The sequence below is a fragment of the Paecilomyces variotii genome (assembly GCF_004022145.1).
Source record: "Paecilomyces variotii strain CBS 101075 chromosome Unknown C8Q69scaffold_2, whole genome shotgun sequence".
NCBI classification, from domain to species: Eukaryota; Fungi; Ascomycota; class Eurotiomycetes; order Eurotiales; family Thermoascaceae; genus Paecilomyces; species Paecilomyces variotii.
Genome location: NW_021167141.1, coordinates 4,441,837 through 4,465,944, shown reverse-complemented (window position 1 = coordinate 4,465,944; position 24,108 = coordinate 4,441,837). Strand labels below are relative to the sequence as shown.

General features: G+C 49.2%; 9 protein-coding genes and 2 non-coding genes across 11 annotated transcripts; 6 read left to right on the top strand and 5 right to left on the bottom strand.

Moving 5' to 3' along the window:
- The first annotated feature begins 920 nt into the window (after positions 1–920).
- C8Q69DRAFT_183597 (serine/threonine kinase 16) lies at positions 921–3,367 on the top strand. Its single transcript, XM_028625901.1, has 10 exons — positions 921–1,192; positions 1,252–1,393; positions 1,457–1,568; positions 1,619–1,714; positions 1,765–1,884; positions 1,938–2,060; positions 2,114–2,595; positions 2,652–2,812; positions 2,870–3,038; positions 3,101–3,367. The coding sequence occupies exons 1-10, from the start codon at positions 1,135–1,137 to the stop codon at positions 3,279–3,281; spliced, it is 1,644 nt and encodes a 547-aa protein (XP_028488430.1). The 5' UTR covers positions 921–1,134; the 3' UTR covers positions 3,282–3,367.
- On the bottom strand, positions 3,315–5,422 carry C8Q69DRAFT_526331 (hypothetical protein; the record flags this gene model as incomplete). The annotated part of the gene is made up of 3 exons (XM_028633632.1): positions 3,315–3,849; positions 3,907–4,334; positions 4,390–5,422. The coding sequence occupies 3 exons, from the start codon at positions 5,420–5,422 to the stop codon at positions 3,433–3,435; spliced, it is 1,878 nt and encodes a 625-aa protein (XP_028488429.1). The 3' UTR covers positions 3,315–3,432.
- Positions 5,423–6,613: 1,191 nt separating this feature from the next.
- Positions 6,614–8,087, top strand: C8Q69DRAFT_460184 (putative iron-sulfur protein subunit of succinate dehydrogenase Sdh2). Its single transcript, XM_028630132.1, has 3 exons — positions 6,614–7,244; positions 7,306–7,457; positions 7,519–8,087. The coding sequence occupies exons 1-3, from the start codon at positions 6,821–6,823 to the stop codon at positions 7,840–7,842; spliced, it is 900 nt and encodes a 299-aa protein (XP_028488428.1). The 5' UTR covers positions 6,614–6,820; the 3' UTR covers positions 7,843–8,087.
- A 156-nt stretch (positions 8,088–8,243) lies between these two features.
- Positions 8,244–8,334, top strand: C8Q69DRAFT_t43. Its single transcript has one exon. It is a non-coding gene; the product is annotated as a tRNA-Ala (tRNA).
- Positions 8,335–9,267: 933 nt separating this feature from the next.
- On the top strand, positions 9,268–11,223 carry C8Q69DRAFT_183542 (putative cytochrome P450). Its single transcript, XM_028625898.1, has 5 exons — positions 9,268–9,601; positions 9,661–10,520; positions 10,577–10,687; positions 10,747–10,913; positions 10,971–11,223. The coding sequence occupies exons 1-5, from the start codon at positions 9,388–9,390 to the stop codon at positions 11,143–11,145; spliced, it is 1,527 nt and encodes a 508-aa protein (XP_028488427.1). The 5' UTR covers positions 9,268–9,387; the 3' UTR covers positions 11,146–11,223.
- C8Q69DRAFT_183552 (putative 3-hydroxyacyl-CoA dehyrogenase) lies at positions 10,971–12,943 on the bottom strand. The gene is made up of 2 exons (XM_028625900.1): positions 12,242–12,943; positions 10,971–12,166 (listed from the first exon to the last, which is right to left on the bottom strand). The coding sequence occupies exons 1-2, from the start codon at positions 12,471–12,473 to the stop codon at positions 11,301–11,303; spliced, it is 1,098 nt and encodes a 365-aa protein (XP_028488426.1). The 5' UTR covers positions 12,474–12,943; the 3' UTR covers positions 10,971–11,300.
- C8Q69DRAFT_183550 (Alpha/Beta hydrolase protein) lies at positions 12,802–14,439 on the top strand. Its single transcript, XM_028625899.1, has 3 exons — positions 12,802–12,943; positions 13,030–13,375; positions 13,443–14,439. The coding sequence occupies exons 2-3, from the start codon at positions 13,216–13,218 to the stop codon at positions 14,372–14,374; spliced, it is 1,092 nt and encodes a 363-aa protein (XP_028488425.1). The 5' UTR covers positions 12,802–12,943; positions 13,030–13,215; the 3' UTR covers positions 14,375–14,439.
- Positions 14,440–14,688: 249 nt separating this feature from the next.
- C8Q69DRAFT_t42 lies at positions 14,689–14,760 on the bottom strand. Its single transcript has one exon. It is a non-coding gene; the product is annotated as a tRNA-Cys (tRNA).
- Positions 14,761–14,832: 72 nt separating this feature from the next.
- Positions 14,833–16,914, bottom strand: C8Q69DRAFT_183522 (putative aspartic-type endopeptidase). Its single transcript, XM_028625897.1, has 3 exons — positions 16,456–16,914; positions 16,072–16,396; positions 14,833–16,015 (listed from the first exon to the last, which is right to left on the bottom strand). The coding sequence occupies exons 1-3, from the start codon at positions 16,642–16,644 to the stop codon at positions 15,039–15,041; spliced, it is 1,491 nt and encodes a 496-aa protein (XP_028488424.1). The 5' UTR covers positions 16,645–16,914; the 3' UTR covers positions 14,833–15,038.
- A 1,485-nt stretch (positions 16,915–18,399) lies between these two features.
- C8Q69DRAFT_429656 (Alpha/Beta hydrolase protein) lies at positions 18,400–20,636 on the top strand. The gene is made up of 3 exons (XM_028628474.1): positions 18,400–18,647; positions 18,709–18,793; positions 18,854–20,636. The coding sequence occupies exons 1-3, from the start codon at positions 18,641–18,643 to the stop codon at positions 20,439–20,441; spliced, it is 1,680 nt and encodes a 559-aa protein (XP_028488423.1). The 5' UTR covers positions 18,400–18,640; the 3' UTR covers positions 20,442–20,636.
- A 1,812-nt stretch (positions 20,637–22,448) lies between these two features.
- C8Q69DRAFT_183437 (hypothetical protein) lies at positions 22,449–23,758 on the bottom strand. The gene has a single exon (XM_028625896.1). The coding sequence runs from the start codon at positions 23,567–23,569 to the stop codon at positions 22,670–22,672; it is 900 nt and encodes a 299-aa protein (XP_028488422.1). The 5' UTR covers positions 23,570–23,758; the 3' UTR covers positions 22,449–22,669.
- Between the last annotated feature and the right edge of the window lie 350 nt (positions 23,759–24,108).

The following is a 24,108-nucleotide window of genomic DNA, read 5'->3' as shown; positions in this document are numbered from 1 at the left end:
GCAGCTATTCGAAGACAGAAACATATTATGGGAAGGGTGCTCCGACCGACATTTCAGCAAGATTCATGTTATAGCAGAAACAATTATCATCTAGTGTTTCCTTCCGAGCACCAGCAACATGCTAAATGATGCATTCTACCGTGATAATATAGTTTCGTGATGCAGATTATGGCGTGTATGCATTCCATGTCCCGAGGTAGCCTAGCATACTTAAGTACCCCGGCAGCTGATTGCTGGATGCTCGAAATGGTAAGAGCCAGAAGGGCTATAACCATGTGGTCCACGAATAGACCCAACTCTCCGGGCGGAGTACGTTACTTAAACAAGAACAGAAGTTTATCCTGCTGTCCCACTCGAGCGACTAGCTCATTTGCTTTTGGGACAGTGGGGGATGTGTTGACTAGTTAGCAGAATGTCCTGCGGTATATTCTGGGGTCCATTTTCATGCAATATTCAAGAAGAGGAGTTCATATATATAACATTCTTACTACACGAGAGTTGAAGATGGGGAACGGTCTTGTACTAACCGCACTAACGCAGCAGATAACCTGTTATCTATGCAGATTGACTTGGCTGATAAACAGGGAAAAGGCCAATGCAGCACCATTAGGATGCTCAGAGCCAAATTACCATGACGCAGAATGTTCAAGAGCTGTCTTGTTTATTGCGTGTTTTGGAAGAACAGTTATTGGATTCGGACTCTGAAGCGATTGGTTTGCGATAAGGATTATTGTCGGCGGACTGTCCGAAGCTGGAGAAACGGCGAGTCTAACACCGTTGGCTGCAGATCTTCATCTTCAAATAGAGTGCTGAGTTCCACACTTTAAGCCTAGATGCGGGCTATCAAGCTACTCCAACCCTGCGACCCAATGGCACTAGGTGATGGTATCTGTGAGCTTGATCCGTGCTGATAATCATGATAACGAAGACACCCTGCAACAGCTGCCAGTATGCAGCTCTAGTATTCGCCGCAAGCCACACGGCGAATCGCTTATCATAGTTTCTCCCATTGCATCTGATATAAGATAGCCAAACGGTCGAGCAGGGGAGTCTCTTTGCGGCTCTCAAACGACGAACGACACAGGATCTACAATTCCAGCGTTGCAACCTGCGACAAACATTGTGACGATACAAATGGCGCAGCCACACATCGAGAACAAAAATGTTATCCCAGGAACGGTGCATCTGGTCGGTGAGTCGCGATATGTCTTCAGTGCTGTCTAGTCTGTGAGTCTAACTGCTTCAACCCAGACCTGCAAGGGAAGATGCAGACAGCGCATGCGGAGGGCAAGCAACATGATGTTGTTCTGGTGCCAAAGCCCTCTGGTGACCCAGATGATCCGTTGAATTGGTCGCCAAGGCGGAAGATGCTATCCACCAGTTGCATGTGCATGTACGTGTATCTACTTGCGGAGCACAAAAGTTCGACGGTGGTTTATTGACGTGCAACGTGCAGGTATACGTTGATGGTCGGCATTGCGTCTGCTGCGATATACTCCATATTGGTTCCTATTTCCGAGGACACAGGTCTGACACTTGGCGACCTGAACGCGGGTACAGGCTACATGGTAAGTATCCAGTCTTCAAGTTATCCCTGCTTGCAACTAACAGTGCGCAGTTTCTCTTTTTTGGATGGGGCTGCTTAGTGTGGCAGCCATTGGCACTGCAGTATGGAAAACGGCCAGTATATCTCTTCTCGACATTAGCAACCATGGTGGATGCCTCTTCTTAGTCTCTATATACATATGTACTGACTATCCGCAGGCCATGATGATCTGGGCACCATATACGAAAAGCAATGGCCAGTGGATTGCAAACAAGATTCTGCAGGGTTTCTTCGGAGCTCCGATCGAATCATTGTGCGAAGTCTCTGTAACAGATATTGTACGTCGCACAGGGATTATACTTCGAGAAAATTCTGACCGTCGCCTTCGCAGTATTTTACGCATGAGCGTGGTGCATACATTGGTCTCTACGCATTCATGCTTGCTGGGAGTAACTTCCTCGCTCCTGTTCTGGCCGGCTTTATCAACGATGGGCAAGATTGGAAATGGGTCTTGGTAGGTTGATCTGTTGGCTTTGGGACGCAGAGCATGGTTAACGTGTTTCCCAGTACTGGTGTGCAATATTCTGCGGGGTTGCATTTGTCTATCTCTTCTTCTTTCTTGAAGAGACAAACTACGACCGGAAGCCACTCGCGGTTGAAGTCTCAGACACGCCTCTCGAAAGCAGCGATGAGTCTATAGAGAGCCAGACAGCCCCTACGACCACGGAAGAGAAGACACCCCGGGAGAACCCTCCGGCTGACGTCGACTACGAAGCTGGAGAGGTGTACAAAAAGAAGAGCTACCTAGATAAGCTCAGGCTCCTTGACAGGCCCCGACCATTCAAGGTTTTCCAAATGATGTGGCGGCCTCTCTCCCTTTTCAGCTTTCCAATCGTTGTTTATTCTGGTTTCGCTTATGGTTCCAATCTGGTTTGGTTTAACGTCCTAAACGGGACTTCTTCCTTGATCCTGGGGTCTGCACCATACAACTTTTCGTCTTCGATGGTCGGCTTGTCCTATGTGTCTGCAATAATAGGTGTCGGACTCAGGTAAACCGCCTTCTCGTCGTAGGCATTCTCTTCGATATCTGACTTCTTCCATATAGCTCTCTTTTCAGCGGAAAGTTTGGAGACTGGCTCATGATTAGATTGGCGCGTCGCAAGAAGGGCATCCATGAGTCAGAACACCGTCTCTGGCTGTTTGCAATCAACATCCTTCTGACGCCCTTCGCTCTTATCCTATGGGGAGTAGGAGCTGCTCATGGAGGTAAGAACAACACGCACGGTCCTATATGCTGAAGTTTGGAAACTAACGTATGCTCAGTGCACTGGTTTGGTTTAATCTTTGGAATGGGAGTGCTCGCCTTCACTATTACCATCGGCATCCAAGCTTCAGTTTCATACTGCGTGGATACATATAAAGATCTCTCTGGTGAGGCCCTCGTTACGGTCATTATCATCCGTAACACTATGAGTTTTGCCGTTGGCTACGGGTACGTTACATACTCTCCCTCATCTATGACTTTCGAGGAACCATTCTAACAAGATTGTCCAGCATAACTCCTTGGGTTACCAATATGGGATACCAAAACGCTTTCCTTGTTGCAGCATTTGTTGGTCTGGCACAAGCTCTTACCTTCCTGATATTTGTAAAATGGGGCAAGGGCTGGCGCGAAATGTCCAAGCATCGTTACTGGAAATACGTGGAGAAGTCGGGCCACCTTGGGACGCACTAGATAGTCTTTTACTAACCAATTTTTTGAGACAAACCCCGAAATTGCATTCCTCTACCTAGGTACATATGATTATGAAACCTAAAGAAGCCACCCGAGTTAAACCGAAAAGCACAACCTGCTGCCATCAAACCAATCACAGATTGACGGCATCTTAGATATCCCCGAAGATCCTCACATTGCTGGCCCCTGTGATCTTCTTGATATCATTGAAGATATCGACAATGTGAGTGAAATAGGAGATAGCTCTGTCAGTATTCCCTCCGAAGATCATCCCAATGACTGTCCCACTGTAGGTGAACACGAATGATCCCGAGTCACCTCGGTCACCGAACCATTGTCCATGGCGTCCACACACGGCATGCTCCAACGTACGGGTACGGACCGTCTGGCCATTCACGATCTTATCTGCTATAACAGCTGATTCCAGACCGTTGTAGGTGCCCTGCGTATACCCCGTCGAACGTCCCGCCTTGAAGACGGTAGTTATCTCTGACATGTCTGGTCCCATCGTCTCGGTGAGAATCAGACGCTCCGGCAATCCGACGGTAGGAGTGCCATATCCGAGAATCTTGTTTTACCCATTAGTACTCTGGAGTCCAAGGTTATTAAGAGTCAAGATACTCACATCGTTGGTGCTGCCAGTTCGAGATGGCATCGGCTTGATCAAGGCCCAATCGAGTATTGAATTTTCAGACGGGTGCTTGACTGTAGCAACCCTCTCTTCCCTGTACCCAGAGGCGCTAAACACATATCCCAGTTCATGCTCATTGTGGGACTTGAAGTTTAGAATGTGCTGCTTCTCTCTCTCGTATTTCTCCTTCTGCGCTTTCATTGCATTGTAAGATGACCTGTCCGGGGGAATGAGAAATCCCGTGGTGTCCAGGGCATTCTTGAAGCGCAGATATTTGGGGTCCTTCGCTATGACCTGTATCCTGTGATCGAGTTCCTCTAGACCAGCTTTGATGTCCTTCTCTGAGGGCTGATCAACGCGGAGAACGGTCTTTGCGTGCGGGTCTTCAGGCTGTATACCATTGGTTTGCCAGAATTTCAGTCCTAAAGCCTTAATGTAAGCACGTATCGGTGCTAATGCAGATGGAAGGCAACTCACGGTTCTGTTGGGAAGAGTGGACAGAGTCCATCCCAGGATCGACGCAGTGAAAGCAGGTAAGAGCGAGCTTCTGCCACCGCTTTGTCCGAGGATGTTCGATTTCAATCCAACCGGACAAGGTACCGGCGGATTTCTCGGACCTGTGGACCCCAAGATTGAGTCCTGCTTGCGCCTCTGCCTTGAATCCATCGAGAGGGAATGCGATCTGTCTCAATACCTCACCAGGTCCTATGCTAACCCCAACGCTCCAGAGACTCATGCTGTTGATAATATTGACGATCCTTTCGCGTATATACTTCCAATTTCTGCTCAATCGCCTGTTCACGGATACGACGATCGTTGGCTGACTCTCATCCTGGTTGACGTTATACCCCACGCGAAAACATTCAATAGCGTTGACACCAGTGAGCTCAACGTCCTTGAAGATACAGTCAAGAACCTGATGCCAAACTGGATAGATCGCATCTGTACGTTTCACTGGGAAATAACACGGTGACTCGAAGGCCCGCCTACAAGCAATCTCGACAGAGAATTGTGGCAATGCTTCCTTCCTGAAGAAGTCCAGGAGTTGTCGACAAGCATCAACCCACTTGCTATCTATTATTGAACGGGCCGGTGTCACAACGAAAACTGTTGGGATGACTGCCGGTTCCGGGTCAATCCTGGAGATTCTGCCGCATATATCGAGCGCTTCGGTAGTGATCCTATACGAGTGAAGAATCTGGGAGATTTTCTGGACAAGATGCTGCATACGGTGCTCAATCTGATTGAAAATAGGAGTTCCTCTAAGCGAGACGCTGCGAGTTGGGATCGCACATAGATACGGCCCTCCGGCCCGAAGATCTTCATTGATGAGCCCATCTGGAAGCTCTACACTGTCTGAATCTTCGCTGGAGTCGCGGTTTTTACGACGTCTGCCGTCTCGAAACGGGGATATGGGCGAGGTATCAGATTCCGACGATGGGGGGCAGATAGACGGGCTGGCATAGGCAAGCAGCACCTCTGAGCCACGGTTGCGATGTGTAGACGCCATTTTGTTACTTCCCAAGATCTTGCAAAGTCCGACAGTAGGCTATCAGAAAAGAAAATGCAGAACGATAACCAAGTGTAGTATATTGTGGACCAAATTCCCAATTTCAAGAAGTTATATATTGTCTCCTTTTGCCCTGGTTCTGATTAGTTTGGACGACGATGACTTGTGACAGATGATCTACCTCTGTAGACGAATCCTTGCGGATAGGGGATGTAGGGGGATGAGATAAAGCTTGAATATATATGGTGAGTGGAAAAAACTGAAGAAGGGAAAGAATTTGGGCTGTATAAATGCCTGCCATCAGGCAGTAGTGTCACTGTATAACGCTCATTAACTGCACTCAAACGTAGGAAAGAACCATCTATTATGATAGCATACTAGACCTGTCTTGGTGGTAGCAAACATCATTTATGTAGTGGTTCAGTGAATTTTGTTTGGTAACTACCCGCACTTCATCATTACCAGGATAGTGATAGACAAATTGAACTCCCAACTTCTACCACACTTCTAGCTATTGAGAGGATGATATTAGGCGAAAAGAGGAGACCATCTATGCTTTTCCGTAATCACTGGTCATAGGTATTCAAATGGACATCGTAAATGAACGAAGCTTTAGCTCTTGGGGACACTCCTGCGAGATTTCAAGAGTCATGTTAGTATTGTAGAATATGTTCAGAAAAGCAACAATCTTTATATGTGTATCATCATTATCACAAGTCTGCTTCTCCAATAGCCTACATCCTCGTGCGGAACTGCCGAAAAGAGGCATTGATACCTGAGGCAGCACAGGCAGAATTAGGCATCTCGGAGGATGTGACGGCAACTAAACGAGGGCTGTGATTGGTTGCATGTTCAGATTATCCGGATTCCCGACCACAGCGGTCTGGGAGTTGCCATTGCGACCGGGATGCGCAGGATGAGCGTCCGGATGTCCCATGAGTGATCTAACTAGTCATTACTATTCGCTCTCCATTGATAAAGACAGCCGGATCAGATAATAATCAACTAAGAATTACTGTAGTTAGTTAGGGCGTCCTTGACTGGGCCAACGGGACGATGGACAACCTGAGGCATCGAGGCTTGCCGTTTGTCCCCGACGCTTGCAATTAGCAATCTTGTGATTGGCGGTGCGGTGCTGAGTCAGCCGTTTCCGACCGATGGACCCGAGGTAGAGCGAGACGCATGAACGAAAGGCGAACTTGAACTTCCTGACTTCATATCTTCAATCTCCTCGTCGTCGCCCGTCAAGCTACACTCTCCCCTCTTCAGCTGCCCCTCAGGCTTGCTGCTACTCTACGCGCTCCGGATTTCGCTACTCGCGTCCCATTGACCTCTTCTCCTTGTTTGGGAGTGTCTGGCTGCCTTTCGCCGTCTTCTATTTCTTTCCGCCCGCCCGCCATGGCTGCCCTGCGATCAACCTCGCGCCTCATGGCCGCCTCGAGGCCACTGTTCCGACCGGCTGTCTTCTCGCGATCCTATGCCACCATTGACCCCGTCGCGGGCTTCACGGAGGCCACCTCCAAGAGCACGCAGCCCGTCTCTGAGAAGAAGTCCCCGACTGTCACGGATCCTAAGCCTTCTGAGAACCCCAGAATCAAGACTTTCCACATCTACCGATGGAACCCGGATACGCCCACGGAGAAGCCCCGGATGCAGTCCTACACGCTGGATCTGAACAAGACCGGTCCTATGATGCTCGATGCCCTGATCCGGATAAAGAACGAGATCGACCCCACCCTCACCTTCCGACGAAGCTGCCGTGAGGGTATCTGTGGTAGTTGCGCCATGAACATTGATGGAGTCAACACCCTGGCCTGCTTGTGTATGTGATCTTCTGTGCACCTGTGGCGCGAAGAAGGCGAACACGGACTGACCGATCCCAGGCCGTATCCCCACTGAGACCGAAAAGGCTTCCCGGATATACCCTCTGCCGCACACCTACGTCGTCAAGGACCTGGTCCCTGACCTGACCCAATTCTACAAGCAGTACAAGTCCATCAAGCCTTACCTCCAGCGTGATACCAAGTCCGAAGATGTAAGTGACGACCCCTGCGGCCTGTTGCAGGAACTTATCGTCGCTAATCCACTGCCAACAGGGTCTGGAGAACCGTCAGTCCCCCGAGGACCGCCGTAAGCTCGACGGTCTGTACGAGTGCATCCTGTGCGCATGCTGCTCGACCTCTTGCCCTTCGTACTGGTGGAACAGTGAGGAGTACCTGGGCCCGGCCATCCTGCTCCAGTCCTACCGTTGGCTCGCCGACTCCCGTGACGAGCGGACGGCGGAGCGCAAGCAGGCCCTGGACAACAGCATGAGTGTGTACCGATGCCACACCATTCTCAACTGCTCGCGGACCTGCCCCAAGGGTCTCAACCCGGGTAAGGCCATCGCCGAGATTAAGAAGATGATGGCTGCTGTTTAGCGGATGAATTGTCGGCGTGGTAGCCGTTGATTTTCTCTTGTTCCTTCTCTTCCCCGGCCGGGAGTTGAACTGTTTCTATAGTGTACCTTTGTCCTGTGTCATTGTCAGAAACACAAATAGCGAATCCGATGGTATTTCCTTTGTGTCCGCTGCCGTTGGTTGTTCTCGAGTATCTAGTATAATTGGCGCAGGTGGCCTGTATGTAAAAAGCTCGTCACAGCTGAAATCAAGCTCATTTCTTCTCATTTCTTTTCATTTCTTGGTTCATCGATTGTCTCATGTAGTTACCAGGATGGATGTTCTTTCATCACTATGAGAGAATGTAGGATCCGCTGCTCGATCTTATTGTACAGATGTAGCATCCTGACAAGGTCGAATAGTGAAATTCTTCCGCATGTTACGGGCTGTTAGCTCAGTTGGTAGAGCGCTCGCTTCGCATCCCTTTATGATCGCATCTGCGAGAGGTCGTGGGTTCGATTCCCACATAGTCCACATGACCTTGTTTTCTCTTTTTGCTCCCCTGTGCTTTTTTTCAGCATCTCTGCAAGATACGTCCGGAGTTGTTAGCCAACCAGTGAGGTGAGGTGACTATCATGATCTTACACTATCGAAGCGCACGGTCGGTTGAGAGTTCGCCGAAAAAACTGGTATCTCACGCCCGTTGCAACGGCTGCGTGGCTTGAGTCTTGACAGCTTACAGGTCACAAATGGGCGGATATCTATGATTCGCTGGTCACTCCGTATTCTTTACTGGCCTAGATCTTTTTCTGTCTGCAACTGTGCTCCGAGGAGAGACGACGAACAGGACAGATCTATCTCTGGTCTTCAGGAAGAGGGCCTTCATGAATTATTGTCTCTCGAGTCTCGACAGAACTCCCCTTTTATCTATCTCGTCGGGAAAATTGTAGCTGAATTACTTGGCCAGAGATTCACAAAGTCTCGCTGCTCCCGATCGGCCTGGCTCGCAGGGACGGCGCCAGACGGGAGGGTCAGTGCAGAAATCATGGATAACAGGTGGGAATTACTGTAATTCGTTGAAGTAGCAGCCCCAGAGTGTCGGGAAAGCAAGGTGCAAGATGCCTAGGATAATCATAATACCATAGTGGCATAGTCAGTCCAGATCAGCACCATCAATCCCTCATAACCGCGAGTCCGGATGAGATCGTTATCTATGTATTATTATTATTGGCATGGTTACCTAGGTAGTTAGCTTTTCCTACAAACTCGACCGGCACCCTGGAAATCTCCACCACGGACGGGTTGCCCGGCGCCCGCGTTGTCCATTATTCCTAGCTATTGATTGACTTTCCAGCTTTCCCTCTACGGAGTAATAGATGGACAATCTACCTTCTGGCGGGCTGGACCGGTGCTAAAGTACAGAGAGTATCCGTATTATTCATGGCCCACACCCTCAGCGCAGCTATGAGCTTCTTAAGATCAGCTCCACGCATCGACCTCTGGGGTGTGTGCTTTTTCGTATTACGTTGACTCCCCAGGTTTTCCACGGTGGTTGTTGAGGGCGGCAGAAGCACACCAGCAAGCACCATGGATCTCCTGCCCGTTCCTCTCGCTGTGCTCATCCCAGCTGGGATCCTGGCCTATGTCATCGGGGGCGCCATCTATCGACTATATTTCCATCCGCTGAGCAAGTTCCCTGGTCCGAAGCTGGCTGCAGTAACCCATCTTTTCGAGTTCTACTTCAACCTGGTCAAGGGTGGCATGTTTATCTGGGAGATTGAACGCATGCACCAACAGTATGGTAACTATTGGGCCTAATTCATAGTGTGACAAATGCACTCAACTGATGTGTATCTTCAGGCCCCATTGTCCGGATTACCCCTCATGAGCTCCATATCAAGGATCCTCAGTTCTATGATGAGATCTATGCTCCCGGTTCGAGGAAACGGGAGAAGTATATTGGCTTCGTAGCCCACTTTGGAACTCCGCAGTCGATGGTGACGACCATCAATCATGACCACCACCGTCTGCGCCGTGGTCTTCTAAACAGTTATTTCTCCAAACGGTCAGTGATGCGCCTAGAACCTCTGATCCAGGGGAATATAGACAAACTCTCCAAGCGCCTCGAGACGGCAAGCAAGACTGGTGCCGTTATCAGACTAGATGCCGCGTTCACGGCCCTGACCATGGATATTATCACGCATTACTCTTACGGGAAGAGCTACAACTATCTCGACGAGGATGACTTCAAGCTCAGCTGGAAGGAGGCAGTCCTGGAAGCGTCAGCTAATGGCGCCATGCTCAGGCACTTCCCGTCTGTTCTAACCGTCTCGAAGAGCATCCCTCCTTGGCTCCTGAAGAAACTGGATCCCCAAGCGGCCGTTCTCTTGGAGATCCAGCACATGGTCAGGAAGCAATCGCTGGAATCGCTTGAGTCTTTTGAGAAGGCGGATAATAAAGGCTCACAAGCTACCGCTTTCGACGCTCTATGCGACCCCAACCTACCGCCGGAGGAACGAACGATCGACCGCTTGCAGGATGAGGGACAGATTCTCCTTGCTGCTGGCAGCGAGACCACTGCGAAGACATTAACCACGATCGCTTTCTATCTTCTCAATGACCGAGCTCTTCTATCCAAGTTAAGAGAGGAACTCAAGAAGGTTATGCCGACACCGCTGAGTACTGCATCCTGGACGGAGCTCGAGCAGCTGCCATACCTGGTAATCGTCGACCTCATACACCCAGTTTTATCTGATAACACACTAATTTCAAACAGGGAGCCGTCATAAATGAAGGCTTACGACTCTCATACGGAGTCACGACCCGACTTCCCCGTGTTGCACCCACCGAGGCTCTCAAATACAAAGACTGGGTCATTCCACCAGGGGTGAGCTAGGGAAAAGATTCTCCCGTTCTCAAAACTCAGTTACTGACACAGTTTACTAGACGCCCGTCAGTGAATCTTCCTATTTCGTGCACATGGATCCGTCGATCTTCCCGAACCCTGAATCGTTTGATCCAGAACGATGGATCCGCGCCGCGGAGAAGGGAGAACGGCTCGATCGCTTCATCGTCTCATTCACCAAGGGAAGTCGGCAGTGTCTGGGCATTAAGTACGTTCCGGTAGAATTCCTTGTCCGTCTATAGCAGATACTAACTTCATACTGCAGTCTCGCCTATGCTGAATTATTCCTCACCGTTGCAGGAATCTTCCGTCGCTTCGATATGGAGTTACATGACACGACCGTTGATGATGTCCGGCTCGTGAGAGACCGGTTCTTTGGTGCCTCGCGGGACGGGTCGATGGGTGTTCGGGCAAGTATCTCTGGAACCATCAATAGCTAGATACCCTTTTTTTCTGAATTCTGAATGACAAGAGTCTTGATCTTAATGGCACTTTCGAGGCATGGTGGCCAGCACTCATGCTTTGTGTATACCATGACAGGTCTAATAATCCTGGTATATACGTGGTTCACCTCAGAACACTTGATGGGTATCGATCATAGTGTCCTTCCCTCCCTCGTAACATCCAACACCCTCCTCGTCTTCTCATCCCTCTCCTTTAGCTCCTCCTGGCCCAACTTGCCATACGACCTCTCCACATCCTCACACAACCTCCCCACCCATTCACTCCCCCTGCCCTCCCTCTTCAAGTCCGGCTTTCCCGCATCATCCCAACACCTCTGGATTGTATCTCCGATATTTCCCAATATGCCCCTCAACCCGCCCTCCCCTCCACCAGCATGGTAACTCCAAAACGGCCCCCTAACCGCCCATCTCGGACCCATACTCTGCTCAACGACCCGATCGATCTCTTCTGGTGTCGCAACACCTCGATTAACCAACTCTACCCCTTCTCTCAGGAGCGCAAAGGCAAGTCTATTCGCCACGAAACCGCTCACTTCTTCTTTCAACACTACTGGCTCCCGACCCAAACGGCGCCAATAGTCCAGCGTGCGCTGAACATCCGAACCGGGACTATCCAAATCCGTCCCCGGTGCAGGAACCAACTCGAGCAAAGGCATTATATGCGGCGGGTTGTAGGGATGGACGACAATGAGGCGTCTTGGGTTCTTCATACCTTGCGACTGGACGGATGCAGGTATGCCAGACGTAGAGGACCAGAAGAGAGCAGTGGGAGGAGCGAGGGATTCGATTTCGGACCAGAGGGATTGTTTTGTCGAGACGGATTCAGGCCCTTGTTCTTGTACGATGTTTGCGGCGGATACGGCATCAGCAAGAGATGTGGAGAGGATGAGGGTGTGGCTAGAAAGGGGAGGGGGAAGAGAGATGCGTTCTGTTGTATTCGAGTCGGAGCTGGATGTCTGCAGGATCATATTTTCTGGAGGGGATGGAGACAGGTATCCTGTTTAACAAGTTCACGTTTAATACATATTTAGAAAAAAAAAAAAAGAATGTAATAAATCACCTGGAAACTTACCAGGCAACGTCCTCTCGACGTAGTCCCTCAACCCCGGCCTGGGATCATAGATCCTGATCTCGACTTTCCGGCCACCATCGCGATTGGCCGGATGCGATAGATGCAGTCCTGCGAAAGAGAGCCCAATGGTTCCGGCACCGATAATTGCTATCCGAAGTACATTATCCTTGTAATCTGCATTGTGGGTATCGCTGTGTCCCTCTCTCGAGAACGCTGCTGGTTCTGAGGACATGGCTGCGGGGTAAGTAGTGATAAGTGGTCTCGGGGAGCAAGAGCGACGATTTAACTATGAGGTTCAATTTATCACCATTTTACCTGGACACGGGTATTCCTCTGTTTGTATATGATTCTTGAGATATTATTATTCCTCCCTGAAACAGTTGTATCCGATATCCGCGGACCGGTGAACGTTCCGCAATTCTATGTTCCTGGTTCCGCGGGCCGCGTAAGTTAAGTACCGAACCTCGGCCCAAAGACCGATTAAGCATATATAGATAGCAAGAGTGGAAGTATGTTTTCTCAGATCAGATCAGACCAAGTACGGTGTAGGAGTTCTCTTTTTTGGTCACTGGCAAAACCCATCGTATTTTATGTACTATTTGTGTCGAGGACGCCGAATTTGATGCTTGACAGTCTCTGATAGATAGATTCAGCATTTTTACTGCAGACCCCATTGCTAGCGACCAATCTCAAGCGATATAGGTACCCAGCCCCCAACGACTCCCCGTCGATGCGGGGTACAATTTACGGGTGAAGATAAAGAGCTAATTGCCGAACTCGGTAGCTAGAACTACCCATGTAAACACTTGGCTCTGCGTCACTAACAAGCTCCTATTCATATTACAAGGACAATTTATCCGCAGAATTCGGACGTCTTCTTCGCGGCCGAGGTGTCCGTTGTCTATTTAGAAAAGACTTTGCGATATCCCAGTGGTCGCGCTCCATATATATATAAAACATAATCATATACAAACATGGCCGATTATTCACAGTACGCTACTCCAGCAGCAGAATGGGTTGAGTTTCAAAAGACACTCCCTCCTGCTGTGCCTCCAACAGCCACGGTGTTTGAAGCACGAGATGCTTTTAATGCTTCGAGAGCAAAGGCACATAAAGAATTCTACGGGGTAGCAGGTGTGTTTTGGAACAGGGAACTATCTGCTTGAATACTGAATAGTCCTGGCTAACGCTACATAAACAGATGATGTCCAAATCGACGAGTTCACGATCCCAACTCCCGGCGGCTCGTCGATTCCAGCCCGTCTCTGCCGTCCTAAGAACATTGGCAAAGCCCCTCTGCCTCTCTATATCCGTTATCACTCCGGGGGCTGGCATCTAGGAACATTGGAGACCGAGGCGCCCTACTGCGCTCATCTCTGCTCGACCTTCACCAAGACGGACCCGACAGGCGTCGGTATCGCCATCCTGCACCCCCTCTACCACCCTACACCCGAATACGCTTTCCCCACACAACCAGAAGAGTCATGGGCAGCTTTCGAGCTCTTCGCATCTGAAGGCTCCGAAGTGGCAGCTAAGTACGGTCTAGACACGAACAGAGTCTACCTTGGCGGCACATCCGCGGGAGCGAACCTCTCGATCGGCATCGCGGTCAGGGAGATGAGACGCATCCAGAAACTGCAACAAGATCAGGGATCCAGCGCCCCGAGACCAGTCTCACGAGTGAAGGGGCTGGTCCTCACTGCTCCTCCGACTGTCCATCCCGACCTGTTCCCTTATCATCTCCTAGCGAACCGACAATCCTCCTCCCTTGTCCAGAATGCCGACGCTCCGCTCCTTCCAATGTCTCGACTGAACGATTTCGTAAACATGTACTTACCCAACGCGTCCGAGGAGACGAAAGCCGACGAGAGACTTTCCTTCCTTATTATTCCCGACGAAGAGTTCGATAAGGGGTTATGGCCCCCAACGACGTTCCATATTGCGGGGATGGATCCGCTGCGCGATGAAGGGTTGTTGTTCGCAGAGAAGTTGAATGGGATTGGCGTGGAGACGAAAGTCACTGTCTACACTGGCTTCCCCCATGCTTTCAATCTATACCCGCAGTTGAAAGAGGCTGCAAAATGGAGAGAGGCTACGCTGGAGCAGTTGAGATGGTTACTTGGCAAGCAGTAAATCGCAGGGGGTCGGGCAAAATACCAGACATCATCCTGGAATTATACGATAGTCAATGCACGAGTTTCAATAGGGTTAAATATATATTTCCTGCAAAAGAGTTCGCGCTCCGGAAGGATGTTCACCCCATTAAAACCACGACACTACAGAAGCGCCAAATAGCTTCCGTAATGGCGCACAGAAATCTTGGAAGGGTAAGAAAAAAAAAAAAGAATAAATTAAATATACACGGTAAGAATTATTAAGAGTCAAGAAAAAGAAAGATGGGGATGTAAAAGACAAAAAAGGGAATTCCTGAATAATCAGGAATATCCAGTCCCGAGCGTGACTCGAACACGCGACTTTAAGAACTGCAGTCTCATGCCCTACCCCTGGACCACCGGGACTGGCTTGTTGTATGTTCGCCTGTACTTATTGATTGATGATCCAATTAACTGAAAAAAACAAAAAAAATAACCATAAGAACGAGGATGTAGTTACTGAGAACTAAACCTTCCACAAAATGCTTTGATGATGGTGGTCACTGACCCTGAAGTTCTAAATAGAGGATGAAGCCTCGAAAGAATAGTATATACAATGGGAAATTATATTTCTCGTCTATTAGCTATATGTATGCTCTTTACTAAAAAAAGCAAGGCGAATCTGAATCATAACATGGGTATCATCACAGCGCCATCGCGAGGCCAACAGCACCGGCAATTCCTGCGAGGAGGTGTCTGGAATCGCTGGTTGGCAGAGCAGCCAAGCCCTTCGATGTCGATGTCGCGGCAGAAGAAGAGGTAGATCCCGTAGTCGCGCCGGAGGTTATGGTAGAGACTGGACCTTCAGTTTCCACCGGCCCAATAACGGTGGTGGCAGCAGCAGCTGCAGAGTTGATGACGCTAGTCACTGCGGATTCGACCTGGGTCGCTCCTGGAACAGCGTCCTTGCCGGTACCAATCTCAAGGATGTGCTCTTTTCCTGGGTTAAAGTTGGCCTGGGCAAGTGAGATCTCGTTGTTGGCGAGATCGAAAACAGCGTAGGCGTTGCGCAAGAACGGGTCACCCATGAGCACTGTATCATCACCTCCAGATGTGATTCCGAAGAGGCACTGAACCACGTCACCGTCGTAGGCAACTGGGTCCAGGACGAGCTCACTGATGGGGACATTGATCTCGATGCCAGAAAAGGAGTAAGTCAAGTTCCAATCCTTGTTCTTCATGCTGCATGGCAGAAGACCCCAGTTTGCGGTAGAGTTGTACTTGACGTCCAAGTCATCGTAGATATCTTTCGCCAGGGAATCGGGAAGGATAATGAAAGTACTGCCGCAGTCCAGGGTTGTCACCAAAGGAAACTCAGAGGAACTGTAGCTGGATGCCTTCTTGTCACCCTTTTGGAGTGACAGACTCGTAAGAGCGATCTGCAAACTGTAATGCTGACCGTAGGTTGAGATCATGGGCACCGACTGAAGCTCGCCGATATACTTGGATGTATCGACACCGCCGAATAGCACCTGTCCCTTGGAAGCGTGGAGCTGGTTGAGGTACAAGCTGAAAGCGGGCGACTTGATATAGCCTGCATCCACCAAGGCAACGGGGAAGTTATTGTACATATCGCGGCCGCCACCAGCGAGGGCAGAGTAGCCAATGCCCAAAATTCCTTCTGCCCGGGAAGTTAGTCATCGAAATTACCATTCAGTTAATACAACCAGCACGTACTGTTAGCTCCTGACTGGTATGCAACGCCAAACTGGAAGTCTTTCAGAGTGGCTCCTCCAAACTTCATAGTATCGGTAACGTAGTCTCCTTTCGCTCTGGTGCCGTCGCCATAGGTATTGTCGAGATTATGGTCAAGAAATTTGTATGTAGACGATTTGCTGTGGTCATAAGTGCCAAACGGCTTACATGGCTCAGAGTCTTGTGAACAGAAGCCTGAAGTGGCGACATTCACCCAGGTGTCACTGCTGCCAGTGTCAAGGGCGAGAGTAATTGACTGTTCAGGGGTTCCGAATGTGCCGTTGATCCAGTAGATGCTAAGATCTTGCTGTGTAGTGTGTTAGCCAGGAAGGAGAAGAAGAAAAGAACACAGGCGGAGATACGCACAGGATTCACGATGTCAATACCGACAGTATTGTCTCTCTTCTTGCGCATCTGTTCTCGTCGCACTGGGTCTTCAATGATGCTCCGCTCGACATCGAAGCTGACCACAGCTGGTACAGCCCGTTCATTCAGGACAACGGCCTTGGCCGAATATGCCAGGAGACCGGCTGACAGCACGAGCGTAGACCTCATGATATTTCTGGTACTAGATACCTAGTTACGATCGAGAAGAGTGACTACGCGCGAAACCCAAGAGTGGCTATCAAGGACCTATTTAACAATATGGCTTTTGCCTCCGCCCCAAATTAGTCCAGAAAGAGGGCTGCCTAATCTCATGGTACTGTAGAGAGTTTTCTAATGCGCAGTAGCGTTGTAGATGGTTCAGGCTGCGGTTGAGCCGCAATCCATTTTTGACTCGAGTGCCGACAGGATGCATCTTGGCGATACAGCTTGGCAGCATGATAAGCCCTAATGCAGTAAGAGGCCTTCGCCTGAGCCATGGAGCCGGTGGAAAGAGTCTTCTTGATAGGTGTTTAAGTGAAAGAGCTAGAGTAGTCTGGAGCTCGCTTAGAACAAAGTCGGATATCCCCTAACGGCGGTGGCGTTCTGAATTCCCAGAGAGTACCTAAGTTAGTAAAGAGGTCCTGGTTCGTTCACGTCGCAAGGAAGTGCATGTTCCGGGGAGCGATGCTGATTGTTGGCGTTTCTCTGGTTGCCTAAATATAGTTTCTAGGAGAGAACAAAGAGAAATACAAATTTGGCAGCAAAACAGCAAGGATAACGGAAGTCAGGTAAGTATCGCGGACTCATTCAAGCCGGAGAGCCTCGTGCTAATGAAATCTCCTCATTTACCTAGCGCCCGATACTAACCAGGAGTAGATAGCTTAAGGCTGGTCGATTCGGCCCGTTCTCCGAGATCAAGTGGCTAATCATTCATTTTTGAGTCATTATTCTTGAGCTCAAGTCTATATTAATATTATCCATTAAATACGACGTACCTTGGCATTAATTACCCCTTCCGCGAACTCCGATGTCAGAACTGTATGGTACTTAATCAGTTCTGAATCCGTTGGCGAGAAGGAACCTTCTGTCGATTGACAATCAGCTATCCTCAACAATACCTTCTTTCATGGTTGTCACATCTTTTCGGATGTCTGCGTATTCTCGCCGGAGTCGAGTACGGAGTAGATTTAGTTACTATTCAGTGGTTTAGTAATAATACCTGATCAAGGTCTCCTTAGCGAAAGTGAAAAATTCCGTCACATCACGCTAGCAATCGTGGTCTTGATTATTGTCGCCTTTTAAGTTTCTCTTGGAGTCTTGATACTTAGTGCCGGAGTTGCCGTGCTTGAATTGAGGGGCCAGATTGTTTAGCTACTCCGTATTTGGGGCATGGCAAGGCTCAAAAATAGCCTAGCGCTCCCGCTAGAGACCGGGCTTAGAGGAGAAGCGACGGAGGATCCATGGAACGTCGCTCTCCTATCTAGTTGTGGTTGTCACTACTGCAGGAGTAGCGGTGCATTAAGACATTATGTCTGGTAAGGAATAGTCTAACTATATTATTATTATCGACGGTATCTGGGCCATATAAGAACTGTCAATATTCAGAAACTCTCCTCAGTATGACCTGAACTAGACCAGGGCTCCAGGTAATAGAAATTGGTCTCTACTTCTACTGGTCCGAGCGTATCACAGATGTTTTGAGGATAGGTGCAACAACACTTTACGCAAAAGTATGATTGAAACACCTGGAGGAATAAGAAATGTCGATAATGAATAGATATCATATGTACTCATTATTATTAAATGATCTGTACTGTATTATTATTTCTTGCTTGTGCGACCGAGGAAACGAGCTTTCCCCGCAAAGACCAGATTAGGACTAGCGTTCTCCCATGGATCACATGCGCGTGCCTGGTTTCTTTTCGGCTATCCAGAACAATGAATCCTTACCTAGGTATGGACATAAGTACGGTACCTCTGTGTACTGTAGCTAAATAACTCTGGACTGCTGGCCTCTTGCTATTCTTTCATCTTGCAGCTGCATGGAGGACCGTTGAAGGTGCCGACCATATATCCATATCCCTTCCAAGGCCCTTGGTTGGCCCGAAGTGTTTCCATTGAAAAGGGCATTGATACTATCTATTTGTGACTTCTTGCAGGAATTGGCTGTCAGAAACCATTAAAAATGATCGGTAGGTCTTCTTCGGACCCAATTGACAAGTGATAACTATCTAATAACTAATGATTCTACAGACCATCTTTTGGGTAGGCCCTCTGCCAAGCTTCGCAGACTTCAGATTTTGACAATCATTTCGCTCTCTTTGGCCTATCTCGTCAAGTATGGATTTCGCACTTGACTTGTCGGCTACTCATCTGCTCACCGTCTTCTTCATTGTAGGGGCAGCAAACATGGCCCTCCCGGAGTTCGAAAGTACTCCGCACAGCTCGCGGGTGCTGTGACGCCCTGGCAGACAATGTTTCTGACCATTATCTCCCTCTATATCTCAAACAACTTCAGCAGGATTTTCGGTCTTAGCGGCCCAGAGCATTTGGCCAACATGTACAGCCCGTCCTTTTTCCGGGCCACCTGGATCCTTACCGCGTTGGATGCGGGTTTCTGGACCGCTATGAATATCAAACCAGCGTTCCTCCGACATATCGCGTCATTAGTGTTTTCGGCTTATTATCTGTTTGCTGTGGACCAGGCAGACGCTAAGGTCCGCAGAATACACTCTGTCCTGACTGTCGACCATGTGCGCGTCTCCTGGAACAAGGGCACGACGCCAATCCTCTCTGCTCTTGGACGCCTTACAAAACCTAAGTATGCAAAATATGGACCGCGCCCTATCAAAATCCCTCGTCCGGAGGGATCTACCTATAAGGAGCCCGTTACGGCCTGGCTGTATTTTGACGGATCCCTTGAGGAATTGCGCGACCAGAAGAAAGTGGTATTGGACATCCCAGGAGGTGGCTTCGTCGCGATGGATCCTAGGACGGTGGACGATAAACTTCTGTCTTGGGCAGGAAAACTGGGTGTTCCGGTCATCAGTCTTGACTACAGGAAGGCTCCCGAATATCCCTATCCCTACGCCATCAACGAGTGTTACGATGTCTATCACCAGCTCGCGACTACCTGCGGACAATGCATAGGACTCAGCGGAGACATCCGACCCCAGATCGTCGTTACGGGAGACAGTGCTGGTGGAAACCTGGCCTCAGCCCTCACACTAATGGTCCTGCAGTCTGGCGACAATGGCGGAGAGGAACTTCCAACGCCGGACGGACTTCTCTTGGTATATCCTGCTCTGAGCGGCAATGCTGGTACCTGGGTGGGCAGCGATCAGATGGCATTGATACAGGACAGGAGCAACCTGAAGACAGACGAAAATGTTGCCCAACTGAAGAAGAAGTTCTACGAAAAGATTGCATCTTCAAAGACTCCCGTGGTTCCGGGAATTAATTCCAAGGATACCAAGAGCCAGTCAGATCAAGACAACACCACCCACATGCTCATTTCGACCATGGCGGCATACTGTAACGATCGGGTTCTCGTACCGGACATGGCGCGCCGTATGGCTATGCTTTACATTGGTCCTAACGGCAATGAGGACTTCAGCACCGATTTTATTCTCTCCCCCATTCTGGCACCAGAGTCGCTGCTCGCGCGGTTCCCGAAGACATACATTATCACCGGAGACAAGGATCCCCTTGTGGATGATACTGTGGTATTTGCCGGCAGACTCAGGGAGGCCAAATCACGGGAGTTCAGTGAGAGAGATGCAGAATTCAACGAGAAAGACCATCTTGAAGTGAGCATAGTCCCCGGAGTGTCACACGGTTTCTTGCAGTTTGCTGCAGTCTACTCCGAGGCGCCCAAATTCTTCGATATCTGCTCAACCTGGGTGCAGGCCCTTTTTGATAAGGCAGACGCAGATAATAACCACGAATCGTCGGCCATCAGCCTGCGTTCCCTCGACTCTGACTAGATGTTCCAATTATGCTGCGCAATAGTAGCAATTTATATCTACTTGTGACGATGAATGGATCTTATGAATCGAATCTAGAATAGATAGCAACAAAGTGCATTATTAGCTATCTCTTTTTCCATTATTGCAGAACTACCCGCACGGGGAAATCGGAGCTTTTTATCAATTCTGTAGATTATCATAGACCAGGTAAAAAGGAACCATGAAATATATTGCCTGTACTTCTAGCTATTTCGGGAAATAACTTCTGATCATGGACTGTAAAGTCGGGAGAAGCCAAGACTTGCATCATACAATTCGCTTCACGACTCTATCAGAAGGAATTTTCCCCCACTTCATCGGTTTCTTTGGGAATTCTGGGGGCTTGCGAGCTTCTACACGAGTTACTCTCTTCCGATGATGATGGCGAAGCAGCTGCTGAGGTCGCCGCACCGTTCTGGGCGCCATTATTGGCTTGAGGTGTATATGCATTCGCGTTATTCCCCAGAGCACTGGCAGCAGTAGCACTATTTGCTTGTGCCGGTGATGCCGCTGATCCAGTTGACGCGTCTTGAGCTCCCTTAGACTTCATTTGGTGCATTTATAGCCGGGATCGTCTGAGGATCAGCAGCCGGACTTGCTGCTCCGCCAGAGGGCCATTGGTGGTGTCGGACGACTACCTTGCTTCCAAGGTTGTTGAGCAGGGACCGCAACAAACGACGATCCTGCCTGAGGAATCGCAAGAATTGACGATCCCCGCAGAAGAAAAAACGAAAGAACCGCCGACGTCCTCATCTTCACTTTACCAGCTGAAGGAGCTCCTGAGAACGAACGAATAAATCTCCGCAGCCCAGAGCAACAGGAAGAACTATACATACATACATCCGAGGCGCTCAATTGCTCTCTATCATGTCTCGACCCAGAATTTACCAGCATACCCCTGTATAACCCCTCTGCATCATGCATTCAGACCGAGGAACATAGAGTCTAGCGCGTGATATGCACGCTGGGTGATGTCGGTGGCAGCAACACGATTAAGCCATTCCCACTCAACCGTATTTTCGATTGGCTACATCGTTAGACTATATCGAAGAGTAGTAGTGCTACATGTCTTGTTAGCAGGATTTTGGATGTCTAGTCCCCATTCGACCCAGCGTGAAGAAGTACCATACTACAAAGCTTAGACACCCAAGGGACGGCACAATCTGTTCCTGCGCCACTTCAGCGCATAGACCAGAGATGATAGAAACATGGACGAATGAGAAAATAGAAAAGTTCATGACCTGCAGTACCTCGGGATATCCCGTCTTTGCCCCTCGCAAGGTATACCCTAGTGCATAAGCAGCGGGTGAATAACAGGGCGTTCAATGAAACTTTCTGCGCCACGTACCTGTAAGCAAAGTGCCGGTCGGGATAGTAGCGATATCAAGGAACTGACAAGAGAGCCAGATATGGATTAGAGCTCAAGAAAAAAGAAGACAAGAAACAAAAAAACTACCATACTCTAAAGCTCATGATACTCTTACAAAGTGGTGTCCACATAACTTAACCCAACATGGTTTTTGAATTAATAATGACCATTTCGGTTGGTAATCGCAGACTCCAGTTTGCGAGTACTGATATCGTCACGGTGCCTCGAGGTAGGTGTTGGGTCGAGCTGGTCGTTCGACATACTTATCGGTCGGGTTGCAGAGTTGGGATATACAACCGAAAAACCGGGGTTGAGATGCGGGGTTGCGCGGGCCCAAGAGCACGGATCACCGGCGGAGAACGGGCAAATTAACAAAAATAACAAAACTAGTTTCATCGAGCAAGGCTGCTTCTATATCACGGACAGCCTAAGTGGCTTACTGAGAGATAGAGTTCTGTTAGGCTAGTATCTAGACAATAGCGTCGGATGCGGTCGACGAATGTGCAAGGTCGGGACGAGAATCACCAGCTTGGGAGGAGGATTATGCGCGCGAGTCACTCAATCGAGACTCGAGAATTTGCGTGTATTTCATCATAGCACCAGAGAAAATAGCTGTGTAGTATCGTTCCCTAGTCGCTTGAATTTTGTTTTCTTCCAGCCAAGAAACTGGACTGACTCGTCTTAAGATGTGCCCTATGAAAATTAACAACACCAACACTACGTGGTAACTCCTGAGGTATGGTATAAACAAACATAACAAAAGAAAGGGACCAATGTGATGCAATATAACGAGTGCACAAAAGAGATCGTTTTCGCAGCGTGGAGCGAGTGGCCTTCTTCAATTGAGTTTCTCTTCCAGTTTCCGTTGATAGTATCGCTGGGGATAAGAACGAAGTTTCTTGGGAAAAGCTGGATAGATGGCGATCGTAGCCCACAGTCCAAACCGGTAAATAGCTCTGCAACTCGCTGTCGACTTGAGACCGTAGCCTTCTCGGATATGTGGTGGAAGCATCTCTTTCGTAAAGGCATGTAGAATAGGCTTGAAAGGTCGGACCCAACCGGGCACCTTTTTGAAATTGTGCAGTAGCTCCTTATCGAGATTTTTGGGGAGCGCTGAACTATCGATATCTTCGATCATCGTATCCCAGTATTGCCAGAACTCTTCTCGATTTTGTGGCCACACGTCGTCGGGAACCTTGAGGGCGGAGACGATGAGAGAATATTCTGTATACGCTCGTTTCGCAGTGCGATAGTCCATCTTCCCGTAAACTCTCTGATAGATATCGGTCGCGGTTGCGTAGAGTGTAGCAACTACCCAGAGGCGGACAGCTGGGTTTTGTGAATAATGGTCGTTTTCTTTCAGAGGGTATTCTTCATGATCCAACAGGTTTAGCAACGCCTTCTTCTCCTTTTTCGTCCCCAGCGCTAGACAGCATATGTAGCTTATTATCGTCTGGACGCTCTCCAGTAATTGGATCGCAAGACGGTCGCCCCCTTGCGGCTCCTTCAAGATGTTAGGAACAGACGCCTGTAGAAGGATGGCGGGCCCGCTACCGGCGAAAAGAATGCCTTCTTGCAATACATCTGGGATTTCTCTCAGATGGTTGAGCGCATTTAGTAGATCAGGCCTGGCAGTGGTATCGCTCTCAGGAGAACTGCCGCGGGAATCGCCATCTTCTTTCTCTTTGATGTTGGCTGTTGTTGTTGTTGTCTCGATCTCTTTGTCTTTGGATGTCATTGCTGCCTTCTTTTGGATGTGGTTTGGTGTCAAATAAGTGAAAAATAAAACCTTCTCTGCCGCAATCAGCCCCTATTACTGTTTCGAGAGAGCAGAGTTGGATATAACAGGAACATCAAGTTGATCCACATGTCATAAGACAAGCAAGAGATAGCCCCGGATGGATGACCTCGGTAGCGGACCTTTACTTCGCGGCCGGACTGGAATCTGAGGTCAATTTCTGTCTGACCAGCCAATAACACATCCGACGCTGGAGGAAAGTGTGAATTTCACTTCCTCTATCTGGGCGCATCGCGACGACTAATGCACGCCAGGGTTGGCGATCTCTTCTCTCCCCCACGTTCTCCGCAAAACTACAGTATACCGTGCTAGGGGCCCTAGCATCCCCGCGTGGATGATCCATGTTAACGTGGAATACCTTCTTTTTAGCCACACCTATTCAGGACCCAGAAACCTCAAGGAGGGGTATCGTCGGGACATCCGAGGTCGATCAAGCTTCAGTGAGCACTGTCCTGCGGTTCATCACTCGATAGCCGATT